At 60.1% G+C, this 22,009-nt stretch overlaps 1 protein-coding gene across 1 annotated transcript in view; it reads right to left on the bottom strand.

The window, feature by feature from the left end:
* Nucleotides 1–684: 684 nt before the first annotated feature.
* The window catches only part of LAMC3 (laminin subunit gamma 3), a 53,054-nt gene continuing 31,729 nt past the window's right edge, over nt 685–22,009 (bottom strand). Inside the window, exons 13-28 of the mRNA XM_037036680.1 lie at nt 21,191–21,379; nt 18,149–18,394; nt 17,256–17,409; nt 16,433–16,575; nt 15,856–16,034; nt 14,917–15,055; nt 13,728–13,933; nt 13,266–13,342; nt 12,017–12,151; nt 10,623–10,770; nt 9,410–9,553; nt 6,632–6,734; nt 4,072–4,271; nt 3,466–3,612; nt 3,265–3,364; nt 685–2,119 (exon numbers count right to left, since the gene is read on the bottom strand). Coding sequence (XP_036892575.1) covers nt 1,869–2,119; nt 3,265–3,364; nt 3,466–3,612; nt 4,072–4,271; nt 6,632–6,734; nt 9,410–9,553; nt 10,623–10,770; nt 12,017–12,151; nt 13,266–13,342; nt 13,728–13,933; nt 14,917–15,055; nt 15,856–16,034; nt 16,433–16,575; nt 17,256–17,409; nt 18,149–18,394; nt 21,191–21,379 — 2,561 coding nt within the window. The 3' untranslated portion in view covers nt 685–1,868. The remainder of the gene's footprint in view (nt 2,120–3,264; nt 3,365–3,465; nt 3,613–4,071; nt 4,272–6,631; nt 6,735–9,409; nt 9,554–10,622; nt 10,771–12,016; nt 12,152–13,265; nt 13,343–13,727; nt 13,934–14,916; nt 15,056–15,855; nt 16,035–16,432; nt 16,576–17,255; nt 17,410–18,148; nt 18,395–21,190; nt 21,380–22,009) is intronic.

Raw genomic sequence — 22,009 nt, 5'->3', positions numbered from 1 at the left:
AGGCTTGGCAGCCCTTCCCACCCCAGGATTCCAGGAGATCCTCCCATGTCCTCCAGACTTGAACTCCCTAGAACAAACTCCATTCAGGCCTAATTGGTCAAGGGCCTGAGAGCTGCGTGGTCCTACCCCTGCAACCTATGCTCCTGGAGAAACCTGTGCTGGCCAAGCCCTTCTTTGCAGATCCCAGGCTGTTGCCTCCCCCTGCCTGGAATGCCTCCCCCCGCCCCCGCTGTGTTCCCCACTCAAAGCCCTCCCCCCCCCCCCCAACAGTGTCCCTCCCTGAGCCTTTCTGGGCTGCTGGACACTTGGCTTTGAGTTCATTTCCTGCCTCAGTGTCTTCAGACTGAGCCAGAGGTCAGCTGAGGGCCTGTCTGTACCCCGCCCTTCAAAGTCCCCTGCCCCTTGACTTTGCCTGATAAGCCCCTGGAGCAGAGGGGAGGGGGCAGGTGCCTGTGGCTTCAGGACCCCAGCAAAATCCCCCCAGTGGGCAGACCCAGCCAAACCAGCAGGCTCAGCAGGCTCACGTTCCTACTCCTATGTGTGGGCTGAGATAGGTCAGTGCGAGCCTTCCTCCCACTCCCTGGGCACTGCGTGTGTCCTGCACTCGGGCGTGCCGTGTGTGTGCACCCGCAGCCAGGGCCCCTGCTGCCAACCAGCAAGGGAGGACCAAAGACACACCACCGAGCTAGTAAAGAGGGCCTTTATTTCCACGTTGGACAGAACTTGACTGCTGCCGCCTGTCCCCTGGCTGGGGGCAGGCCTGAGCTGTGGGAGGGGCCTGTGCCCCCCATGGCCCCCACTCTCCTGGTGCCAAGGCCCTGCCATCTGTCATCGGAAGAGGGCTGGTGGAAAGGGGAGGGGTGCCAGGAGGAAATGCCAGGGAATCCTGGGCAGAGGCTGACGGAGGGGAGGGGGGCCTGGCCACAGGGGGATTCCCCGGCAGGGCAGGATGGACCAGAAAGGCAGCCCGGCCTCCATCCCAGCAGAGGCCTCCCTCACAGCAGTTGGGGCCGCAGCGCCCCAGGACCAGCCTAGGAAGTGCCAACCAGTCAGAGGCCACCCAGGGTCAGTGGGATCGCCAAGGGCAGCTCCCTGCTACCTGTGTCCCCCTAACCCAGGTGCCCTTGGGCCCTTGAGGCCCAGCACCTTGGACAGGCCACAGGCTCAAAGGGAGGGGCAGCAGGACCCTGAGAAGGAAGTATCCCATCATGCCAGTGGTCCCCCCGCAGGGGGAGGGCCACCCCCAGTGGGCCCGGCAGGCTGTACTGTGTCCCTGGAGTCCTGGGCCTCAGTTCCACTGCTGAGAAGCCACTAGGATCTCACATTTGCTGGCCTGCCCCCCCCTCAATTGTGCAGAACTGCTGGGGGTTTGTGTGCGCAGGGGTGACGGGGTGGGGGGTTGCGGGGGACAGACGGCAGCTCTGGAACCCTCCTTGGATCTCTGCAGACGCTCCTGCAGCCTCCCAGGCACCAACCCTGCCTGGGCCCACGCTTGCAGGAGTGACAGGGCACATGTTAGTGCCACAGAGTGTCTGACTTAACCCCCAGCGCCCATACGGCGTGTGGCACTCAGTGGTGCTCAGTAAGCAGCTCTGCGTGGACTGCAATGGGTGTGTATACCCAGAGGGGCCGTGCACACATGCGCACCACACCCACAGGCATGTGTCCACAGTGAGTCCGTGTGCTGTGGACACGGTGATATGCGTGTTTGTGTGTGCCTGCAGGGTGAACCCTGAGTGCACATGCCTGGGGGAAGTGTGAATGCACACACACTCCTGCTGGATGGGGGGCATGGGCGTGGTCATGGAAGAGCATGTGTTCACTCGGGTGCACTGGTGGGTGTGGCGCCGGCTGCGGGCTGGGGGTGCTCACTGCCAGCTGGCACAGCTCTCAGGCAGACTCTGCAGAATGGCCTCCAAGTTCTGCTTGTCCGCGCGGACCTCGGCGAGGTCGCTCTCGAAGCTCTGGATCTGCAGCTCCTGCTGCTTGGACTCCTGCTCCAACAGCCTCAGTTTCCCCTGCAGGGACCCAGGTGGGCCCAGCTGCAGCCGCAGGCGCTCCAGTGCCTGCCCAGTCTCGTTCAGGGCCTCGGCTGGGGCTTGATGAGTGTCCAGTGACCCTGTAGGGGGTCAGAGTGCCTCAGCGTGGGCCAGTTCCCTGCCGTCCCCAGGAGCATGTTTAGTCCACACCTCAGAGACCCTTCCCAGCCCAAATCTTCTAGGAATCTGACTGCCCACGATCCACACCAGGAAAGCGATGGACCGAGAGGGCAGTGTGGTGGAGGCCTGAGCTGAGCACCTCACCCCGGTCATGCACTGACTTCTGGGGTGTTCCCCCAACAGGTGGCACTGTGGGCCACTGGGTGTTTGTTGTTGGTATTACTATTATTGTTTATTTTCATAAAGGCCTGGGGTGAATCCTGCACCCCAGTCTCTTCTGCTATAAGGCAGTGGTACACGCAAAGTTCCCATGATGCCTGCTGCTCCCGCACGCCACGTCGAGTCACTGAGAGAACGCCTCTGCAGGGACCACCTGTGCGGGGTGTAGGCAGGTATGTGGGTGGAAACGGGGTCTCTGGCTGTGGATGACCCCGATGGCTGTGGACCTGGGAGGCAGACAGCCCGGCCCAGCCCAGCTCTATTTCTTGGGGGTTGAGGGCTTCCTGGAGTCTCCCCAAGAGTAAAACAAGGGGTGGGGCCAGGTGCTCACGTGTGAACTTTGTGGTGATGTGCCATGGAATCCAAAGGCTGCCTGCCCCACCTGGCCCTTGTCATTAAGGGTGATACTCAACAGGAAGACAGCTCAGCATGGTAAGAGTGACAAGGATGAGGAAGTAAATTCCAAATGGCTTCTTCTAAACCCAGAGGATCCCACTGGGCCCCAGGGTCCCCCACGGCCTCAAATTCCTGGGCAATGAAGGCCTCATGAAGGGCAGGCGGGTGCAGCAGCTGGGCCCAGGGGCAGGAAGAGGCAGAGCGGGGCTGAGCTCTGGTGTCTAGACAGGTCCTGCCCCTAGTAAAGACCTGGGAAGGCCCCACTGTCCCCAGGAAAGTCCAAACATCCTGGCCTTTGAGGAGACTCAGAACTGGGGCACAGCCCCCATTCTATCTGCCTGTGGGGGGCTCCCAGGGGCGGGGGCAGGGGCCGGGCGGGGGCAGGGGCCAGGTGGTGCCAGCGCGAATAAATGAACAACAAGGGCAAAAGCCAGACCCCAAGGGGCCCCCAGGACCCACGGGGTCAGGGCCCAGCCCTGGGCCTCCTTACCCAGCCCGGCAAGCAGCTCCGACAAGGCCCTGATGTCCTTCTCCAGGGAGGCTCGTGACTCCCGGATCTGCAGCCCCATGTGGCTCAGCCCGGCACCCACCTTCGGGGAGGGAGGAGGGAGGAGGAGGAGGGAGAGCCTGAGCGGATTCCTGCTGGCTCTCGGGCCAGGGGGGAACGGGGCGAAGGCCTTGGCACACGTACCCGCTCAGCTTCCTCCAGCTCCTCTCTCCGCGCCCTTGAGGCTACCACCTGCTGGGAGGCCTGTCGCAGCGTCGCCCGTGTCTGGCTGGAGAGCCGCCTGGCATGGCGGCGTTCCTGCTCCCCCTCCCTCAGCAAGGCCTTGGCGAGCTATGATGGGTGACATGGGTGACAGTGCAGAAGAAGGTGAACAGAGTACATCCTTCTGGAGGTAAAGACCACTATGGCGATAATGCCAACAGGTGAGACAGCATCGGCGAGAACTGGGGAGACACCCCTCCATTAGCATGGGCTCCCATGAAAAACAACAGCCTGGAGGTGTGGGGAATAAGGCCAAACAGCCCTTCTAGTGAGTCCTGCTCACGTGACTTAAGTTACTGAAGCAGCTGGGCCTCGAGGTCCTCACCTGTCCCATGGGGACAGTCACGACACCTGTTTCTTGAGGAATCAACAGTGTCACCCATGCAAAGCTCCAGAGCTCAGCGCCCAGGACCCGTGGAGCCCTCAGTGAGTGTGGAGTGTGTGGCACTGCGTCCAGGGAGGGCGGGTCTGGGGGGGGGGGACCATTCTCCCACAGGGACACCATTGCCATCAGTCTGTGGCCCTGACCTTGGCACTGTTCCTGGCCAACAGCGCGGCCTCTGTGCCCTTTTTCCTGGCACTGGAGGAGACGGGTGCAGCGTTTCCCAGCATCTTCTCCGCCTGCTTGGTCTTCTTCTTCGCGTCTGCAAGGATCCTGCTCCGAACGACGCCTGCCTTCCTGCTCAGCACAGCCTGGTCCTGGGGCCCAGGAAACTGCAGCTCCACACCTGCAAAGCCGGCGAGGCGGTCAGGAGGGCCTGACCTCCGATGGGGTTCCCCATCCCCACCAGTGCACCGAGCTGGAGGGCCTGCCAGTCACCTGACCAGCCCTGGACCCTCTCACGACATGAGTGGAGGTCAAAGTGCATGAGATCTGGGGGCTGGGGGTGAGTTGGGGAGGGCTAACAGACAAGTGAGACCCACTGCCCAGTGAATTTAAAGATTCATAGGATACTTATTAAAGTCACAAATCACATGGTGGTCCATGCCTGGGGCACTGTTGGGGCTGGGGAACCACAGCGCACTACACAGAGAAGTCCATTGAGCTTTGTTTTTATGTACCACCTATTTCTGAAAAGGCTTGGAAGTACCTCACAGTGATAAATAAATCGAGTCGGACAATTAAAATGAAAAAATCAAGGGCCGCCTGTGACTGGGGAGGGAAGGGGGTAAGGAAGGGAAGAGAAGCGGTGAGAAGTGCCAGAAAGTTAGGATAATGACACTGCAGGTACTAAATGCCCTATTTACCTCGGAGCTTCCTAGCACCCGAGACAAAAAGGGAAATACAATTCATGTAGGTTTTGCTATCTTATAAGAGGTAGTTTCCTTTGTGTAAAAAAAGAGACTTTTTCCTTCTCCTTCAAATAAAATTGTAAGGGGAATTGATCTTAAAGACTACTGGTTACAGTAGACAGAGTCAAATTTTAAGAAGCATTAAGCCTTCTAATATTTGCCGGTATCACATGACATAATTGCTTCAGGAAGATAACCCAGAAATTTGATCTACACTTTCCTGCTTTTACACAAAAGCAGGTTCTTCAAGGGCCAACCTTTAATGGTTCTTCAAGTGCACTCAGTGGAGCCCCAATTCTACGGGGCGTTAATACACGTCGGGGAGAAGTGCCCATGGAGTTTAAATCGGGTGAGCTGGGCGTCCTTCTTGTGGGGCTTCTCAGGGCCTTTGCTGCTCTAAGGTGGGCCCTGCATGCCAGCACACGGCATTTCCTGAACTCATTGGAACACGAACCCTGTCTCAGAAGAGCGGATGGTAGGCCGGGGCCCTGGAGCGCACCCTGGGGCAGGGTGCTCCACATTCCCTTCAGCCAAGTTATCTGCCACCCTGAACATCTGCTGAGCACAGGCCAGCTGGTGGGAAGGGGTGGGAACAGGAGAACCAGGCTTAGAGGTTGGGGGGGTGTCCCTGTGTGGATTGCAGAGCAGTCCCAGGGAGGCAAATTCCCATTTAGTACCTGCAAGAGCTTTCTTTTTCTTAGAACTATCCAGCAATGAGCAAGGGATATCTTGGGAGGTAGTGAGCACACCATCACCAGAGGCAAGCAAGCTAAGGGTCTGTGAGTCCCCTGTCTGGTAGGGGGTGGTTGCAGCCTGTGACTTTAAGACGCCTTATAATTCTAATGCTCTAAAATCCTAATATTCCATCATTACATATCATTGAATTCACACTTTCTTAAACTTGCAGCAGAGACAAGCATACACAGCCAGGCCTTTCCCACCGGAAGTCCCCTGACCAATGGGTCACCAGGACATCAGGGTTCAGAGGAGCCTAGAAAACAGGAGTCATTGCCCAGTTTGGCCTCTGCCCAGAGGCTCGGAGCCCATGGGTGGGGCTGGGAGGGAGGCCACAGAATCAGTATGACGGTAGAGAACTGACCCCTGGTCTCAGGCCCTAGGAGGCCTTGGGGGCTCAGGGCATGTTCCTGCCTTGTCCGGCTCACTGGGACACAGCCACAAACAAAGGGTGAGGGGCTGCTCTCTGGAGCAAAGACAGCATCACAGGAGCCCACAGCATACCAAGGGGCACACCAAGGTGAAGAAGCATAATGCTGGCTGGTTTCTGTTCAGCTCAGACCCAGGGGAGAGATCGCTTCCTTTCCTCAGTCTACCCATCTGTAAAATGGGAGCACTTTGCCTCATTTTCCTGAAGCTCAAAACGGGGCCTGGACTGGCATCAACCCATACCCTCTTCTGAAGAGGAACTTTGTGTCCCTCCCCGTAGCACCAACTGGACACTGGGCCATGGCAGTCACATTTGTCCCAGGTAATGCGAACCCCAGCCAGAGTGGACTAGACTAGCATGAGACAGCCGAAGAAATCACATGGTTCTCAGGGGCTCTGTGTGTGGTCTGATGATGGACAGTCACGTGGGCAAGCACCTGGTGAGAAATGTGTTGCGGGGAGGCCGAATGGGTGGGACAAGCGGCCACAGGAGAGGTCCTGGCAGAGGGAGCTGTCCATGTGGCTTACGCCCACATGACTGGACTCCTGTCCCTTGCAGCCAAGCCTGTTCAAGTGGCTGCTGTGGACACTTGTGCCTCAGTGAGTCTAGGGATCCGCCAGGTACGCGTACCTTCCAGGTCAGCCAGCAGGGTCCTGGCTCCCACAATGGTCACTCTGGCAGCCTGGACGGACGAGGATGCCCGGGTCAGGGCAGCTCTGGCCTCACGTTGCAGCTGGAGAGAGAAGAGTGACACTGGGCGGGTGGCATGGGGGTGTGCTGCCTGGACTCGGGCCAGGCGGGCAGCAAACCCACATACGGTAGGTCCCGAAACATCACCAAAACTCGACTGTGCAGTATGCTGTTTACCGGGAATACCTGGTGTTTTATTATGTAAATAGGAATCCCTGAATATTTCTTCCAAGAAGGTACCTGTCCTGGAAAAACTTGAAGGAACATGAACATGACAACCAAAGACTTTTTAAAAAATATTTGATTTATTTATTTTTAGAGAGAGGGGAAGGGAAGGAGAAAGAGAAGGAGAGAAATATAGGTGTGTGGTTGCCTCTCGCTTGCCCCCTACTGGAGACCCGGCCCACAACCCAGGCCTGTGCCCTGACTGGGAATTGGACTGGTGACCCTTTGGATCGCAGGCCTGCATTCAATCCACTAAGCCACACTGGCCAGGGTGATTTTTTTTTAATTAATATTTTATTTATTTCTTTTCAGAGAGAAGGGAAGGGAGAGAAACATCAGTGTGTGAGGGAAACATCAAGTAGTTGGCTCTCCCCTGCCCCCACTGGGGACCTGGCCTGCTACCCAGGCATGTGCCCTGACTGGGAATGGAACCAACGACCTTTCAGTCTGCAGGGATGTGCTCAATTCACTGAGCCCCAACAGCCAGGACTGAAGATTTCTTTTCAAACATGCTGTGTCTCAAATAGCAAATCTTTATCACACAACTTCTCCCTTGGAAAATCCGTTTCTTCCCCCAGCCACTGAACAAGATGAGACCCGGGGCATGGGTTTGATGGGAGAGCAGACACACAGAGTGGGCCCTCCCTCCGCGCCGTGGAGAAGGATTCGACCATAAAAAGGAACGAAGTCCTGACACACGCACAGTGTGGACGAACCTCAAAGTCACAGGAATCAAAAGAAGCCAGACCTAAAGGGCTCCGTATCGCATGATTCCACGTACGTGAAGTATCCAGAATGGGTAAATCCACAGGGAGAAAGCAGACGCGTGGAGGCCAGGGGCTGCGGGGCGGGGAGGGGAGGGAGAGTGAGGAGTGAGTGCTTAACGGGCGTGGGGCTTCCTTTTGGGGCGGTGAGAGCTTGGAACTAGACAGGGTGACGGTGGCACAGTGTGGAGCAGGTGCTGAATGCCACCTCCCTGTGCACTGAAAAATGGCTCCTTCTGCACCGTGTGAACGTCAGCTCAATAGCAATAATAAATACATAACACGGCCCTGACTGGTGTGGCCCAGTGGATTGGGCATCATCCCGTACAGCAGAACGCCTTGGGTTCAATTCCCGGTCAGGGCACAGGCGTGGGTTTCAGGCCCCGTCCCCCACGGGGGGCCGGTGAGAGGCCACCAATCAATGTTTCTCTCTCACACTGATGTTTCTCTCCCTCTCTTCTCCCTCCCTTCCCCTTCTCTGGAAATAAATGAATAACATCTTTACTTTTAAATCAACAAACAAACAAAGAACATGGATGTGAAGAGCCACAAAACGCTGCCCCGGGAGCCCTTGTGTCTCCATCTGCCTCTGGCCACTCAGCCAGGTGAGAGGCACTGTGGCCCGGTGGGGCGGGGTGTGGACACCACACTCTGGGGCCTGGCCCAGACCCTGCCGCTGTGCTCAGAGGCCCGGGGGGCCCTGCCTCCTAGGCGTCCCCACTCAGGACGAGGGTGACGGACCAGATCGGGGGTGCCACCCTGAGGCCCCATCATGGCCCAGCTCCCCGAGTACGTGCCCGGCACGGGGCCCAGCCCTTCAGACGAGGCCTACTTCTCATACATGGCCTTCTCCCTGCTCCATTTTTAAAGGGAAGACGAGGACGGCTCCGGAGAAGCCGGGGTCCGTGTCGGGATGTGGGTAACGCCGGCAGCTTAGTTCGGGCGGCCTGCCGTGCGGGCTGCCTCACTCGGACATTCGGCCTGGGGTACTCAGCTAAAACACTGGCATGAGGCGTGAGGGGCACAGGGGAATGCTCTGTACTCTCCTTGCGACCATTCTGTAAGTCAAAAGTTTCTTCCAGATGAAAAGGTAAAAAAATTTTAAGAGGTCTTTATACTTTAATAGGTTGGACACCCCCGAGCTAGGCTAAATTCGCCCCACAATTCTGCTTGAATTTTCTGACCATTTAATACCGTCTCCCCACTGGGCTGCAAATACTAGACCATGTGGCTTAGTGTTACATGCAGAGCAGTGCTCTGTACATACTGAGCGGGTGACCCTGGCTGCTGTGTCTCCGTGGACTGAGCGCCAGCCTGCGAAACACAGGGTCACTGGTTCAACTCCCGGTCAGGGCACATGCCTGGGCTGTGGTCCAGGTCCCCAGTGGGGGGCACATGAGAGACAACCGCACATCAATGTTTCCCTCCCTGTCTTTCTCCCCACTCTCTAAAAATGAATATATTAAAAATTGGGCAGGGTGAACCTACCCCAGCTGTAACTAAGGCTGAATAATGGTGGCAGGCACGACCGTGGGTGTTGCCAGCCTTTTGTCTGTCCACCCTGCCTCCTGCCCCGGGTGACTCTGGGGTTCTCTGGACTTCGGGGGGAAGCACTGGAAGGAGGAGAAGAATGACTTTTGCCCCTCCTGTCCCTGCAGCCCCACCCCCAGATCACCCCTGGGGCAGCCCCAGCCTCCCCCAGGTACCTGTCACAAAGACAAAAGCCCACCTGTGTGAGGGGCTCTGTCTTGTGTAGCGCAGTGCGGGCAGTGGCCTGGAGGGCCCGGGCAGCCTCGGTGACCTCCTGCTCCCTGGAGATGACCACCTTCTTCAGGGCCTGTGCTTTCAGGCCCAGGTCTCGGGTCCTGGAATTCTGAGGATGCAGAGATGGAGGGTTCAGGCAGGGCCCAGCAGAAAGGCCCGAGGGGCAGATCCTCTCCTGGGTGGGAGGCACCAGGGGCAGGGACGGCGGCAGTAGGGTCATGTGGACATGGGGAAGCAGAAGGGCGAGGGCCAGGGCGAGACCTCTCCCCTGAGGCTTGGATTCCAGCCCCACTGATCTCTAGAAGCCTTGGCCAGTCCGCTCACCTCCCAGACCTGCACTTCCTCCCCCAGGTCCAACACAACTCAGCCGAAACCTTGGGGCTGGTGTGCTTCCCAAGGCAGACTCTTGGGGTTCCAGGGCAGCACCCCCGTGCAAGTGACCCTCTAACAGCCTCGGCCACCTCTGGGAAACCAGCACTCAGAGCCAAGGCATTGCTCTCTGGGCATCTCCTCACACTCGGGGGAGAAGCAAAAACGCCCCCCCTGAAGCAGCCTGGGGCTGGTCAGGCTGGCTCGGGTCTGCCCCATGTGCATCATATAAGCTGAGCCTTCTTTCAAAGTTGAGTTCCCGAGATTTGGGATTTCAGGGTTAGTGAGAAGACAGGATGTAGCCCATTTATCCAGAGGTGATGAGTGCAGGGTGGCAGGGACAGAAGGGACGAGGCCGACAGGCACTGAGGACCACCCTGTGTATTACTGACCAACCTTCCCTCCCCCTTCCCCGTGGACATAACCCAATGGGAGAACTCCCCCGCCAGACAAATAACCGAGGCCCAGGGAGGAAAAGCCCTTGACCAAGGTCGCAGTGGGATCCTCAGAGCTGGGATTGATACCAAGTCCGTCTGGTGCCCTTGCGGACACCAGTGGGAAGGGGAGCGGCCCCGCCTCGATATTATTATTGTAATCAACAACCAAGATCGGCGGGTGGCGGAGCTCTACCCCTGTGCCAGCCAGGCGCTCTGCCAAGCCCTGGAGGCGGATTATCTTGTTTTTTATCAACTGCCAGGGAGTTAAAAATAAGCCCCGGCATCTGCCTCTGCCTGGGCCACTCTGCTTTCCCAGATGCCACATTCTTCCCTGTCCCCACGTGTGTAGAAAACCAAGGACACAGAGCTGACCAGTGCTGCAGGGGTGGCCAGCGGGGTCAGGTGCAGGGCTGCGTCGGTGCCACCTTGATGCAGGGTGGCCAGCGCCCTCTCAGCTTCGGGCAGCCCCTCTGCCACAGCTGCGCCCAGTGCCTTCTGGGCCGCCTGAACCTCCTGGTACCTGAGAGGAGACAGAGTCGGATGGCCCTAGGCACAGGGCGCAGGCCCTGCCTCCCCCATCACTGTCCTGTGCCCCCTCCCCCAGCCCTCGGGTTCTGAAGGCCTCTCCCAGCTTCCCGGGCGGAGTGCCCTCCACGGCCTCAGAAACTGGCCGCCACTCTGCCCATTTCAAGTGAATGGAAAAGGCGGCAGCGGGGCTGCATTCCTGTTTCTTCATTCCCTCGATTCAGTCGTGCTTTTCCGAAGGGCTCACACTTGCTTTCCACTCGAGAACTGCATGTTTTGCAAATGTTTGGCTCCTCTGGATACATCACGAAGAGGAACATGCCTGGTGTCCAGAAATGGGCAGAGGCCCAGACTCACTCGGTCTTGGCTCAGCTGTGCCCTTGGGTGACCTTGGGCGTGGAGACTCTGGGGCTGCATGATCTCTCTGTGGCCCTTTGGCCAGCGGTCACCAACCTTTTTGGCACCAGGGCCCAGTTTCGTGAAAGACAACTTTTCTGTGCACGTGGGCGGGTGGGGTGGACAGGGGCGGACAGGAGGTAGAGTGCAGGCAGTGACACAGGCGAAGCTTTGCTCCTCGCCTCCTGCTGGGTGGCCCGGCCCCTAACTGGCCACGGACCCGTACTGGTCCTCAGGCCAGGGGTTGAGGGCCCTTGCTGTAATCAGCCAACCAGAACAGCTGTCCTGTCCTGTCCTGTCCGGCTGTCCTCACCAACCCCGCCCACTTGGCCCCCTCCCCCGCTTGTCAGAGAGCCAGGACCCCCATCCTCAGAATGGGTCATGAGACCTCCCCCGGCTATGCTGGTTGGCTCAGAGCTGACCACCAGAGCTGGGCCACTCCCACCTAGGAAGTCCACCTTGGGCTCAGGCAGACCCTGGTGGGCCTCCACTGCCCCTTTGACTAGGAGGGAGATGGAAGGACCACCCAGAGCAGAGAAGTAAAGGCCAAGAGGAAGCTGGTGTAGAGAGGAGCTGCCTCAGGGCCTGGCTGGGGCCACTGCAAGGACGAGAGGGAGGGCCTTCTTCGTTCAGGTGACTCTCCCTTCTTGAGAGAAGCGAGCTGCACCCCCACGCATGCGTGGGTTCCTGCAGCACCACCCATCGGGCCCCAGACCCCAGGCATCCTGACCTGCCACAGAGACTGGCAGGGCAAGGAAGCCAGCCCTGGGACCAGCAGCCTTCGGCCAGGCCCCGTTGACTCCGGGAGGCCAAACCAAGCTCTGCCCTATCCCTGGGGGCCTCACCTGTCCTCCAGCTCCTGCCGAGCCTCCAGGGCCATTCTGTCCTCCACCAGGCTCCAGAGAAGCATGTAACTGGTGTGGGAGGCTAGCAGAGCCCTCCGAGCCACGGCCTTGATCTTGGCAGCGGTGTCCTTGTGGCTGCATGAAAACACCCAGCAAGTGTGTCCAAGAGCCCACAAAAAAGGGGGCCTTGGCCCCAAACCACAGCCCTCAGGGCAGGGCCACCCTGGAGTCCAGCCAGGCTCTCTGCCTGACACACAGCAGACTGACGGGCCGCGACCTGCCCTCGTTCCTGTTTTTACACATAGAGCCGATGCCTGTCTTCTGGGCAGAAGGAGGACCAGGGCCCTTTCCCACACATGATAGCTCCGTTTGGACAATAAACCTACGCGGTCGCCCCAATACAGACAGTGCAGAAGAGGGTGGTCCGGAGAGCCTGGGGCTGACTGCCCACTCTCCCACTTCCGAGCTGTGTGTCCCTAAGCGAGTCACTGGAGTGGGCTTTTCGCTCTCAGATGGGTCTAGAGTCCCTAGGGTACAGCTGAAGGAGAAGACTGTGACAGACGCTGTGTTTTTAGGATCTCACACTACTTCCTCAAGGCAGCGGATAAACAAGACGCGTCACGTGCGTACGAAGAACAGCGCTCGAGAGTAAAGGGGGTAAAGTGCTGGCATGTGCCATGCACAGGGGACCCTCGAAGCCAGTCTGCAACGTGGAAGAAGCCAGATGCGGAAGCCCACCGACTGGGTGATTCCCCATGTATGGGGTGTCCAGAGGAGGAGAACCCAGGGAGATGGGAAGTGTGCCGGTGGCTGCCGGGGCCTGGGGAGGTTCAAGAGCAACGGGGAGCAGCACCGGACGGTCACGGGCTTTGGACTGGGGCGAAGGTGGCATTCTACTGGGCCACACAGCTCTGTGAATGCGTTGAAAATCGCCAAACTGTGCCCTGTGGCGGGTGGGCTGCAGGGCATGCAAACTTTATCTCAATGAAGCTGTTACTTCAAAAAGGACAGCAGATGCTCTCAGAGGCCTTTGGTGGGCCAAGGTGGCTTTGTGCCCCACCGCCGGCATCGCCGAGGGGCTCGCACTGTCCTTCCATGCCTATCTGGCCCACAGTGGCCACAATGCCCCCCAACCAGGCAGCTCTTGTCCTCATCTGATTCCAGCTCCTGGTGGGGGACACCCGTGGGGCTGGTCCTGACCCTGGAGCCCCCAGAAGAAGGACTGGACTCCCTTCACAGGGGGGCTCACCTCCTGGTGAGGTCACGGGCCTCTGCGGCCAGGTGGCTCCAGTTGGTGAGCTGGCCTGGGACTTCTTGAGGAATCACCTTCAGAGAAAAGAGGAACAGAGGTGAGACCCGATGGTCCATCCCTGAGGGGCAAGGGCCACACCTGGCCAGGTTGCTGGGCAGGACTGGACCGTGCCGGTCACTTCAGAAATGCTCCAGGTCGGCATCCGAGGGGCGAAGCCCTAGAAGGTGGAAATGGCGGCCATGACACCTCCCGCTTGCTGGGCCTTCACTGTCTGCTTGGACGATGCCCCGCCCTTTACCCGTGTCACCTCGCTGAACCAGCAGAGGAGGCTCTGTGCATCCCCTGTTTTGGCAGATGAGGAAACTGAGCTTCCCAGGAGGGGTGTCAGTCCTGCCCAAGGTTGCCAGGTCAGCGGCACTGAACCCGGGCTCAGTGTGGGGAGGGGGCTCCCCGGGGTACCAGAGACGCGAGGACGGTGGCCGAACGCAGAACCTCCTCCTCTGCGGACTCCAGGGTCGCCTCCACGTCTGCCAGCTGGAGGCAGGTCTTCCCAGCTCCGGCCTGGGCACAGCGGGCACTCCCACTCAGGGCCTGCAGCCGCTGCCGGGCAGCCTTCACAGCACCCTCGAGGCCTGTCATCTGCACCAAGAAGGCTTCCCGGAACCCTGCGGAGAGCCCACAGTCCAGGGGGTCACAGAGCAATCGAGATTTCACACTAAAGCGCCCACCCTGGGGGACCCCCTCTGGGCCCTCCACTCTTCCTGGGTGCGGTTTAACTCTAGCACCAGGCCTGGCCCCGCCAGTCAGTTCCAAAGGAAGAGGTCCCCCATTTCTCAGATGGAAAGGCCGAGGCCCAGAGACCCAAGGCCTCCCCGACAGGAAGCCAGCCGCAGAGAGGGGCCTGGCAGGAACCGGGCCTTCTACGGTGACAACTGGCAACTCCTGAATCTGGGGCCTCAAGCCCACAGTGTCATCTGGAACATGACTCGGGACTATGTTGTGGCGCGTGGCATCTGGGAGCTCCCTGTTAGCCTTGCTAACAGGTGCTCGGCTCCCCTGTATAGGGCTGTGAAAGGAGTAAGGGTACTGAGGAATGTGAAATTACACAAAATAGTCAATTTTCCTCCAATGCCCCCTAAACACCAATGCCCCCTAAATGTCCAATGCCAAAGTCCCAGTCTTTTTTTTTCTTATTTACTCATTTATTATCTACACTAGAGAGACAGCTATGAGCAAAACCACCAACTGTCAGGACAGCGGGAGCTGTTCAGCACCGGGGACAGCGCCTGGCAGTTCCTGGCTGGGCAACGAGGGCGGGATGGGTGAATCCAGCCTCTTGGCCCCACGGAGCCTATATAGTCTGGGTGGGGCAGGGAGCGGGGGCGCCGATGTTACAGTAAGAGGCTGATATTAATCAAGTTACAAAGCATGTCTGGGCCAGGGACATTGTGGGGAGGTCCAGGGGGAGCCCGGACGGTGTCATGGGAGGGGCCCACCCCAGCAGGGCAGCTGGACCCTCTCTCCCAGCAAGTGGGTCCTCCGGGGGCTGAGCTGGGACCCTCCAAGCATGCTGAGGCCAGCCTGAAGGGCTCCAAAGGGGGCATCCAACCAGACATCCCTCCCTCTGCCTCCCCGTCTCCCGCTGTACCTTGCAGCTGGTGGCCCTGGTAGATGTCCCCCCGAGGAGCCTCTCCCTGAAGAATGTCCATTGGCCCCCAGGGGCTTCCACAGTCAGACTCCTGAAGCCATCCCTCCATCAGGGTCAGCCTGGCCTTCAGCTTGGCAGCCTGGAGGGAACAGGAAAGGAAATACTGCCTGGACACCTCCCCCTGGCTTCTGCCTGGTCTGCCTGCCCTGAGGGTCCCAAGACCCCTGAGAACCAGCCCTGCCCACCCCGCACCCCAGGCGGTCCCTTCCCCTCCCCCACCCACTGGCATCTGCAGGCTCTCAGCCCACCACACCTCTGTCCTGCTGAGGGGCAGGGAGGGGAAGGGAAGCCCAGCAGAATCCCTGCCTGTCCCGTGGTATGCCCACCAGAACTCAGCACACAGTGGGGCCGGCAGGGCCCTTGCAGGCTGAGCAAGTCTGCTAAGTGATGGGACACTGAAGCAAGACTGTCACCTGCCTGGGCGCATGACAACTAAAGGGCTGGGGGAGCGAAAGCCCTGAGCTCAGGCTCCTGACCCCTGCACGGCACCACCTCCCTGCTCCAGATTCTACTCGTGCCCCTGAATGGTCTCCAGCCTCCTCCTGCACCTCCCCAGAAGGGTATCTGTGGTCTCATCCCCACTGAACTTGGAGAAATGTGAGGCCTCGGCCTGGGCAGTCGGTAAGGAAACGACGGTTGAGAGCTCCTGTCCGCTGAGGAGCGGGGAAAGGGCAGAGGTGAAGGCTGACCCAGGTTGGCGTGGGCCAGGAGGCTGCACGGGCACAGGGGGGAGGCAGCTGGCGGCCCCGGAAAGCCTGAGAACTATGGATGAACAGGCAGTTCCTGGTGCCCAGCACGGAGCTGGTGCTCGCCGGGGATGCACCGAAGGTGGAGCAGGCCTGGGCGGGGCCTGGATGGGAGCTGGGCCAGTGGGCTCACCTCCTCCTTCACCAGGCTGTAGCAGGACGGGCACTCTTGGCACTGCGCACCGCTGGCCGTGAGGAAGAAGTTGTCCTGGCAGCGGTCACACTTGTAGCCCACGAAGCCGGGCTTGCACAGGCATGTGCTGTTCTCGTAGCACTGGGCCGAGGCGGAGCCCAGGGAGGAGCACCTGCAGGCTGGGGGGGTGGGCAGGGCAGATGGTGCAGGTGCCCCGATGGCCCCCCACCCACCACCAGAACCCCAGGTACCCCTGCAGCCTCACACCAGGCTGCTCCAGATGCCCCTGGGCAGCTCAGTTATACCCTGAGTCCTTCCCGGGAGACTGATTCGGGGGTCAGAGGTGCTGACAGAGTGGCCGACTCAGTTCAGAGCGCCCAGGGTCTGAGGGGCTGCCCTGAAATCTGACTGTCAGCACGAGGAAGCTGAGGCCAGGGGAGGTGCTGCATGGGCCAGGTGTGTGGTCCCTGGACCCACCGGTGGTGGCTAACCTTTCTCTCCCTTCTCCATTGATCTTCTTTGCCAGCAGCCTCAAAACACGCCCCCCGGGAGGCCAGGGAGGCCCTGGCTTCCTTACCCCGGCAGCCCTTGATGGAGAAGCCGAAGAAACCCAGCTGGCATCTGTCGCAGGCCCGGCCCTGGACGCCGGGGCGACAGGGGCACTGTCCAGTCTTGGGGTGGCACCGGTTCTCCTGGGAGCCCAGTGGGTGGCACTTGCAGCTGTGACAAGGGAAGGGCATGGGTCTAAGTGAGCCCTGGGCCACTCCCAGCCCAGCCGCCCCACCACGGCAGCTGGTGAGGGGACTCAGGTCATGCCCTCTACCCACAGGGCCCATCACCACAGGGGCCGTGTCAAACAGCTTCCCCCAAGGAAGCAGCTTGACAGCTTCCCTGTGCCCTGGGAAGCAGTCTCAGAAAATGCTCCCCCCCAAAAAAAATGGCTACGGGGACATACACATCTTGGAGACTGTACCCTGAATGGGAACGTCACAATGCAACCAGCACAGTAAAGGCTCTGAGAAGTCACTCGAAGAAGAGGTCTGTCTGCCTCACTGGGCATTTCCCTGGAGTCCGCTATGCCCCACATACACTGTCTAAGGTGCTGCTGAGGCCAAAATGTCACTGAGTGGTAGCAGCATCGAGGAGGGAATCAGAGGCCACACCGGCCCCCGCTCACCGGGCCCTCCCCTAGGACTGCTGTTGGCCACACCCCAGGCTGGCAGGGCCGGCAGTCTGGCCCCCATGGGGATGTTCCTCTGTCCCCCTTCAGTGCAGGACACCATGTACCCGGTGACCGGCCTGGGACACCTCTTCCAGGCCCTCTCTGGAGGCTCCCTAGTGCTTTCTTCCATCTTGGGGACACACCAGGGGAAGGGCACCCATGGCCTTGCCCCACCCACCTCTGGCAGCCCCTCCCAGGCTGGAGGTCGTAGAAGCCTGGGCTGCAGTGGCCGCAGTCCCGTCCGGTCACGTGAGGCAGGCAGGAGCACTGGCCGGTCACTGGGTCGCAGGGTCTCTGCTCGCTGACTGAGCCCCCTGGGTTGCAGCTGCAGGCTGGTGGGGGGATAGGACAGGGGCTTGGGAACTGCCTGTTAGAGCTTTGGGGCTCAGGGGATGCAGAGAAGAGGGCAGCCCACAGAGGGGACACACAGCCAGCCCGGGCTCCCAGGCTGTTTCTGACAAAAGGCTGTGGGGCCCGGCTGGCATTTCAGGCGTTTGCTACATCCTTGGAGAGACAGCCCGAGGCCCTGCAGCTAGAGAGAGGGCCGGAGACGCCATCGGGGTCACAGGCAGACAAGCCCCTGGGTCCACTGTTTTGGGACATTGACCCTGCCCTCCTGGACCTGTAAACAAGAGGTCAGCAGGTGCGGGCAGGTGCTACCCTGGAGAAAGGGTTCGGGAGCAAGTGTGGGGCGAATGCTCAGCTCCTCCCCGAAGCAATTCCAGAGGCTTCTATGGGCTGAGCGCACTGTGGCCCTCGGAGAGGGGGTACCCCAGGGGCAGAGGAGGGGTGGGAGAATGCCTCCACCAGGGGTGGGGGCCACAGCCTGCCTGGAAGCCCTGGGACAGGAGGAATGTGGCAAGTGCCCAGGCCACTGGGACAGTTGCGTGTGCTAACTGTGGAGCCGGTGTTGAGCACTAAGTATCAAGACAGGAAAAAACCCCACAGCTGGGGGAGGCCTCAGAGGAGGGCAAACCCTTACCCGTCCTGGACAAGAAACAGAGAAGGCGAGGAGGCTGCCCATGCCACCAGGCCCAGTGGCGCCTGGGCTGGGCCCAGGGGCGCACTCACCTGCGCACTTGTCTGCGGTGCGCGGGGCCAGGGCGCTGCCGTAGAAGCCCTGCCGGCAGCTCTCGCAGTGGGCACCTGTCGTGTTGTGCAGGCAGCGCAGACAGTGGCCAGACAGGGGGTCGCAGTTGCCCACGGCGTTGGGGTCCACGTTCCCGCTGCACTGGCACCGCCGGCAGGGCTGGGGGTCCCCAGAGAGCCCCAGTGGGTCCCCAAAGAAGCCGTCATCACAGATCTCGCAGCGCCGCCCTAGGGAAAGGTGGAGACGCCGCATGGAGGAGCCGGCAGGAGGACTGCGGCCCGCCGGGGCCCCAGGGGGTCAGGAGGGTGGGACCCAAAGCCAGCGCGCCTGGTGTCCTTGTGGAGCAGAGCATGGGCCCGGGGTGGGGCCAGCTCGCCCGTCTCTGGCTCGGGGGTCTGAGGCGAGTCCCTGGGCTTCTCTGAGCTCCGGCTCCTGGTCTGCACGGTGGGGCAGGACAGCTGAGAGGTGTCGGCAAGACCGTTGGTGCAGAGAACCCTACACAGTGCCTGCCACGTGCGAAATGCTCGGCCGCAGTGACTGCCACCACCTCTGCCTCATCACCCACGTCAGCGTCACCGTTCTCTTCATCGGCACCCAGCTCATCATCTTCACCCATGGACTTCATCATTGTCTCGATCAGTGCCTCCTTCCTCAGTGCCATCATCTTTGTCATCCTGACGATCACTTTACTGTCACCATTATCACCCCATCATTGCCGTTGTCATCATCATCACCCATCGTCATCCTCTGGATCGTTACCTTCATCTCCTGCTTCATCGTTACCCTTGCTCCATCTCTGCACCATCTTCAAGGTCACTGCACCCTCCTCCTCCTTGCTCCCCTGAGCTCCCCCTGAGCTGTGGCTGCTTCCTCATTTGCAGTTCCTGGTCCCTTGACCTGTTCTGCGTCTCACGGTTCCTGAACTTCCTTCGGGCTGTTTTTTTCTGAGATAAACACTTGCCGCCTCATCCCCCTGCCCTCGGGGTCATCGTGAGTCTCTGAAAAGGCAGTGTGTGAGGGGGCTTTCGGTGGGTCACGACCTAGGAGGTCCGCTCTGGACACAGATGGGACGTGAAAGAACATATGTGTACCATGTGCTTCATACAGTGCCAGCTCTTCTTGGGAAACGCACCTAACTTGTGCATGTCTGCAAGAAACAGACAGGGGTGACCACAGGCCCCCAAAGCCTCCTCCGTCCCCTGGGGGCGGCAGGGGCGCAGGCGTGCTGGCTCCTTGCTCGCAGGCACACTGTGCTCCACTTTTCCAGACGGTTTCGATGGTTATGAGGAGTATCACCCATTTGTCAATTTAATTAACAGCTACTGTCATTGCGAAAGGGAGCCGCGGGGTTCCTTGTCCCCAAAGCTCATCGCTCAGTTGAGATCAAGTCAATGCTACGAAAGGCAGGCAACCTTGACCATGGGAAGGAGGAAGACTGAGAAAGAGAAGGGACGGAGCTCCGAGTGGGTGGAGGCCAGTGCCCGGCTCTGCGGCTCTGAGATCAACACAGAGTCAGGCAGGCAGGAGAGGGACAGAAGCCGGGGACGAAGACTGAGGCCACCGTTCACTGGCCCCTCACTCGGGACCAGGTGAGGACAGCTCCCAGGGCCGGAGGCAGCGCTGCCGTCCTGGGAAGGGCTGTGGAGGAGCCGCAAGGCAGGCAGGAGGGCGGGTGGAGGTCAGAACTTGACCCTGGTCAGTCCCGACTCAGATTGCAGAGGTGAGCTCTTTGTGTGCTGGGCTCTCGCCAGCACCCAAGGATGCTGGCTGGTGTGACAAAGACGGAGGCTGGCAGAGGGCTTCAGGCCTAATGTCCACCTGGGCACTCCTCCCAGGGTGGTCGCCCTGCTCCCCCCAAACCCTCCCTCAGGTGTATCTCAGCCTGGGTCGGCTGACCCTCCCCACCTGTCCACAGCCTCACGGAGGGGGCTGGGCTCCCCTCGTGTCTGCGGACCACGGGAAGCCACAGTCAGGGGGGCAGGACACGTGGGGCCGGTTGTGGAAAGGGAAGGCGGGGTGGTGGCAAGGTGGGGTGCAGGGTCCTGAGGTGGGAGCTCGCTCCGTCAGGTCTCGCAGTCCCTGGCCCGGGGCCTCCCGGCAGCCCTGCTGCCGCCGGTAGGGGAGCTGCTGTCGGAGCAGCGACGTTAGACAGGACCGGCGGGCTGCCCGGACGCAGCTCAGGCCCCAGACTCAGACCCGGGCGCCTGGGGCCCCTGGAACCTCCACGCCAAGTACGCTGAGCCAGCCACAAAGTCAAACACTGCACGACTTCTCTTGTATGAAGCACTTGGAACAGTCAAACTCAGAGACAGAAAGGAGAGGGCGGGTGCCCGAGGCGGGGGAGGCGCCCGGGGACCTGGTGTTCAGGGGGCGCAGAGTGCCACTGGGTGGACAGACGGTCGCACAGCCATGTGAAGGCACCTAATGCCACCAAACTGCACAGCTAAAGAGGGCTAAACGGGCAAATTTTGTTATATGTTTTACCATCATTACAAAAATTAATAACAGAATATACAAAAAAAAACCCTACTAAAGTATACACTTTAAAGGGGTGAATCATAGCTCAACAAAATCCTTAAAAAACCCAATGTCTCGGACGTGGCCCGAGTCCCGGAGTGGGAGTGAGGAACGGGGGAGGGCTGGGGGTGGGGGTTCTGTGTCACGCACTGTCTGCCGACGTTGTTTAAACGCTGACGGTTTGCTCAGGTTCCCTGCCTCAACGCCTCAGCCAGGGCACTGAGAGACACAGGCTCCTGAGCTCCACCCCGAGCTCCCAACCCAGGCTCCGCCAGGGCCCAGACGGGTGGATTTTCAAAATCATGCCTGATATGCTCAATGGCCCAGGCCCTGCCAGGAGCTCATGGTAGCCCCGGGCCCTGGCTCTGGGACTGTGGGACTCAGGGACCCCAGAGGACAGGCCTGTCACCCCCAAGCTGGCCTTCCCTCCTCTGCCACACTCCAAACCCAGGACCCCACTCCTGGAGCCCGGGCAGAGGCAGGAGCCCCAGGCACGAGTTGCTCACCTCTCTGGCCCAGGGGGCAGTGGGTGCACACCACCTCCCCGCTGTCTGGGACGGTCGCGCAGGTCGACTGTCCAGGGCACGGACAAGGCTGGCAGTCGTCGGTGTGGCCTGCGAAGGGGTTGCCATAGAAACCTGGCAAGCAGCGCTCACAGGACGGGCCCTCGGTGTGGTGGTCGCATAGGCAGATCCCTGAGGGGCAAGACAAGCACCTGTTTACTGCGGCCTGAGCCCAGATCACTCCGGAGACAGTGGTGGGCTCCAGGTGGTGGGGGTCACAGCGCAGAACCCACAGCAAGGTTGGGAGCCCCTCCAAGGTGGGAAGCAGCACGGTCCAGGGATGAAGAACCCACCGTGGGTTCACATCCACCGTGTGAGCCTGGACAAACTGTCTGATGCCCCTCACCTCAGCGCCCCACCTGCAGAACGGGCACCACAAGTTCAAGTGGGTTCCAGCCTCAAAGGCTTCCTTGGGCTGCAACGAGGCCACGCAGCCCAGGGTCCTGCATGTCCCCGTGAGCTATTATTATTGTCATCGACCTTATCTTCTATTCCAAAACCCACAACCACACCAACAGAGGGCGCCGCTAACGTTCCCTCGCAGTCCTCTTCCTCCGAGTCTCATGGCCTGGGCCCCTAAGGGACAGTGACACAGACCCGGGGCTCTGGTTCTGACAGGAGGCTCCGTTTATGGGGCCTGTGGGTTCTCAGAGGCTCCCTAGGGATGGGGGGTTCTGTGAACCCCCTTCTCCAGCCCCGCACCTGCTGGACTCTGCTCAGAGCAGGGGACACTGGGGATGGGAGGCCCGGGCCGGGACGGGG

Source organism: Sturnira hondurensis, unplaced genomic scaffold, assembly GCF_014824575.4.
Source record: "Sturnira hondurensis isolate 20B ecotype Veracruz unplaced genomic scaffold, ASM1482457v3 Scaffold0022908, whole genome shotgun sequence".
In the NCBI taxonomy this organism is placed as follows: Eukaryota; Metazoa; Chordata; class Mammalia; order Chiroptera; family Phyllostomidae; genus Sturnira; species Sturnira hondurensis.
The sequence above is the reverse complement of the archived record's forward strand: the minus strand, read 5'-3'. Positions and strand labels throughout refer to the sequence as shown.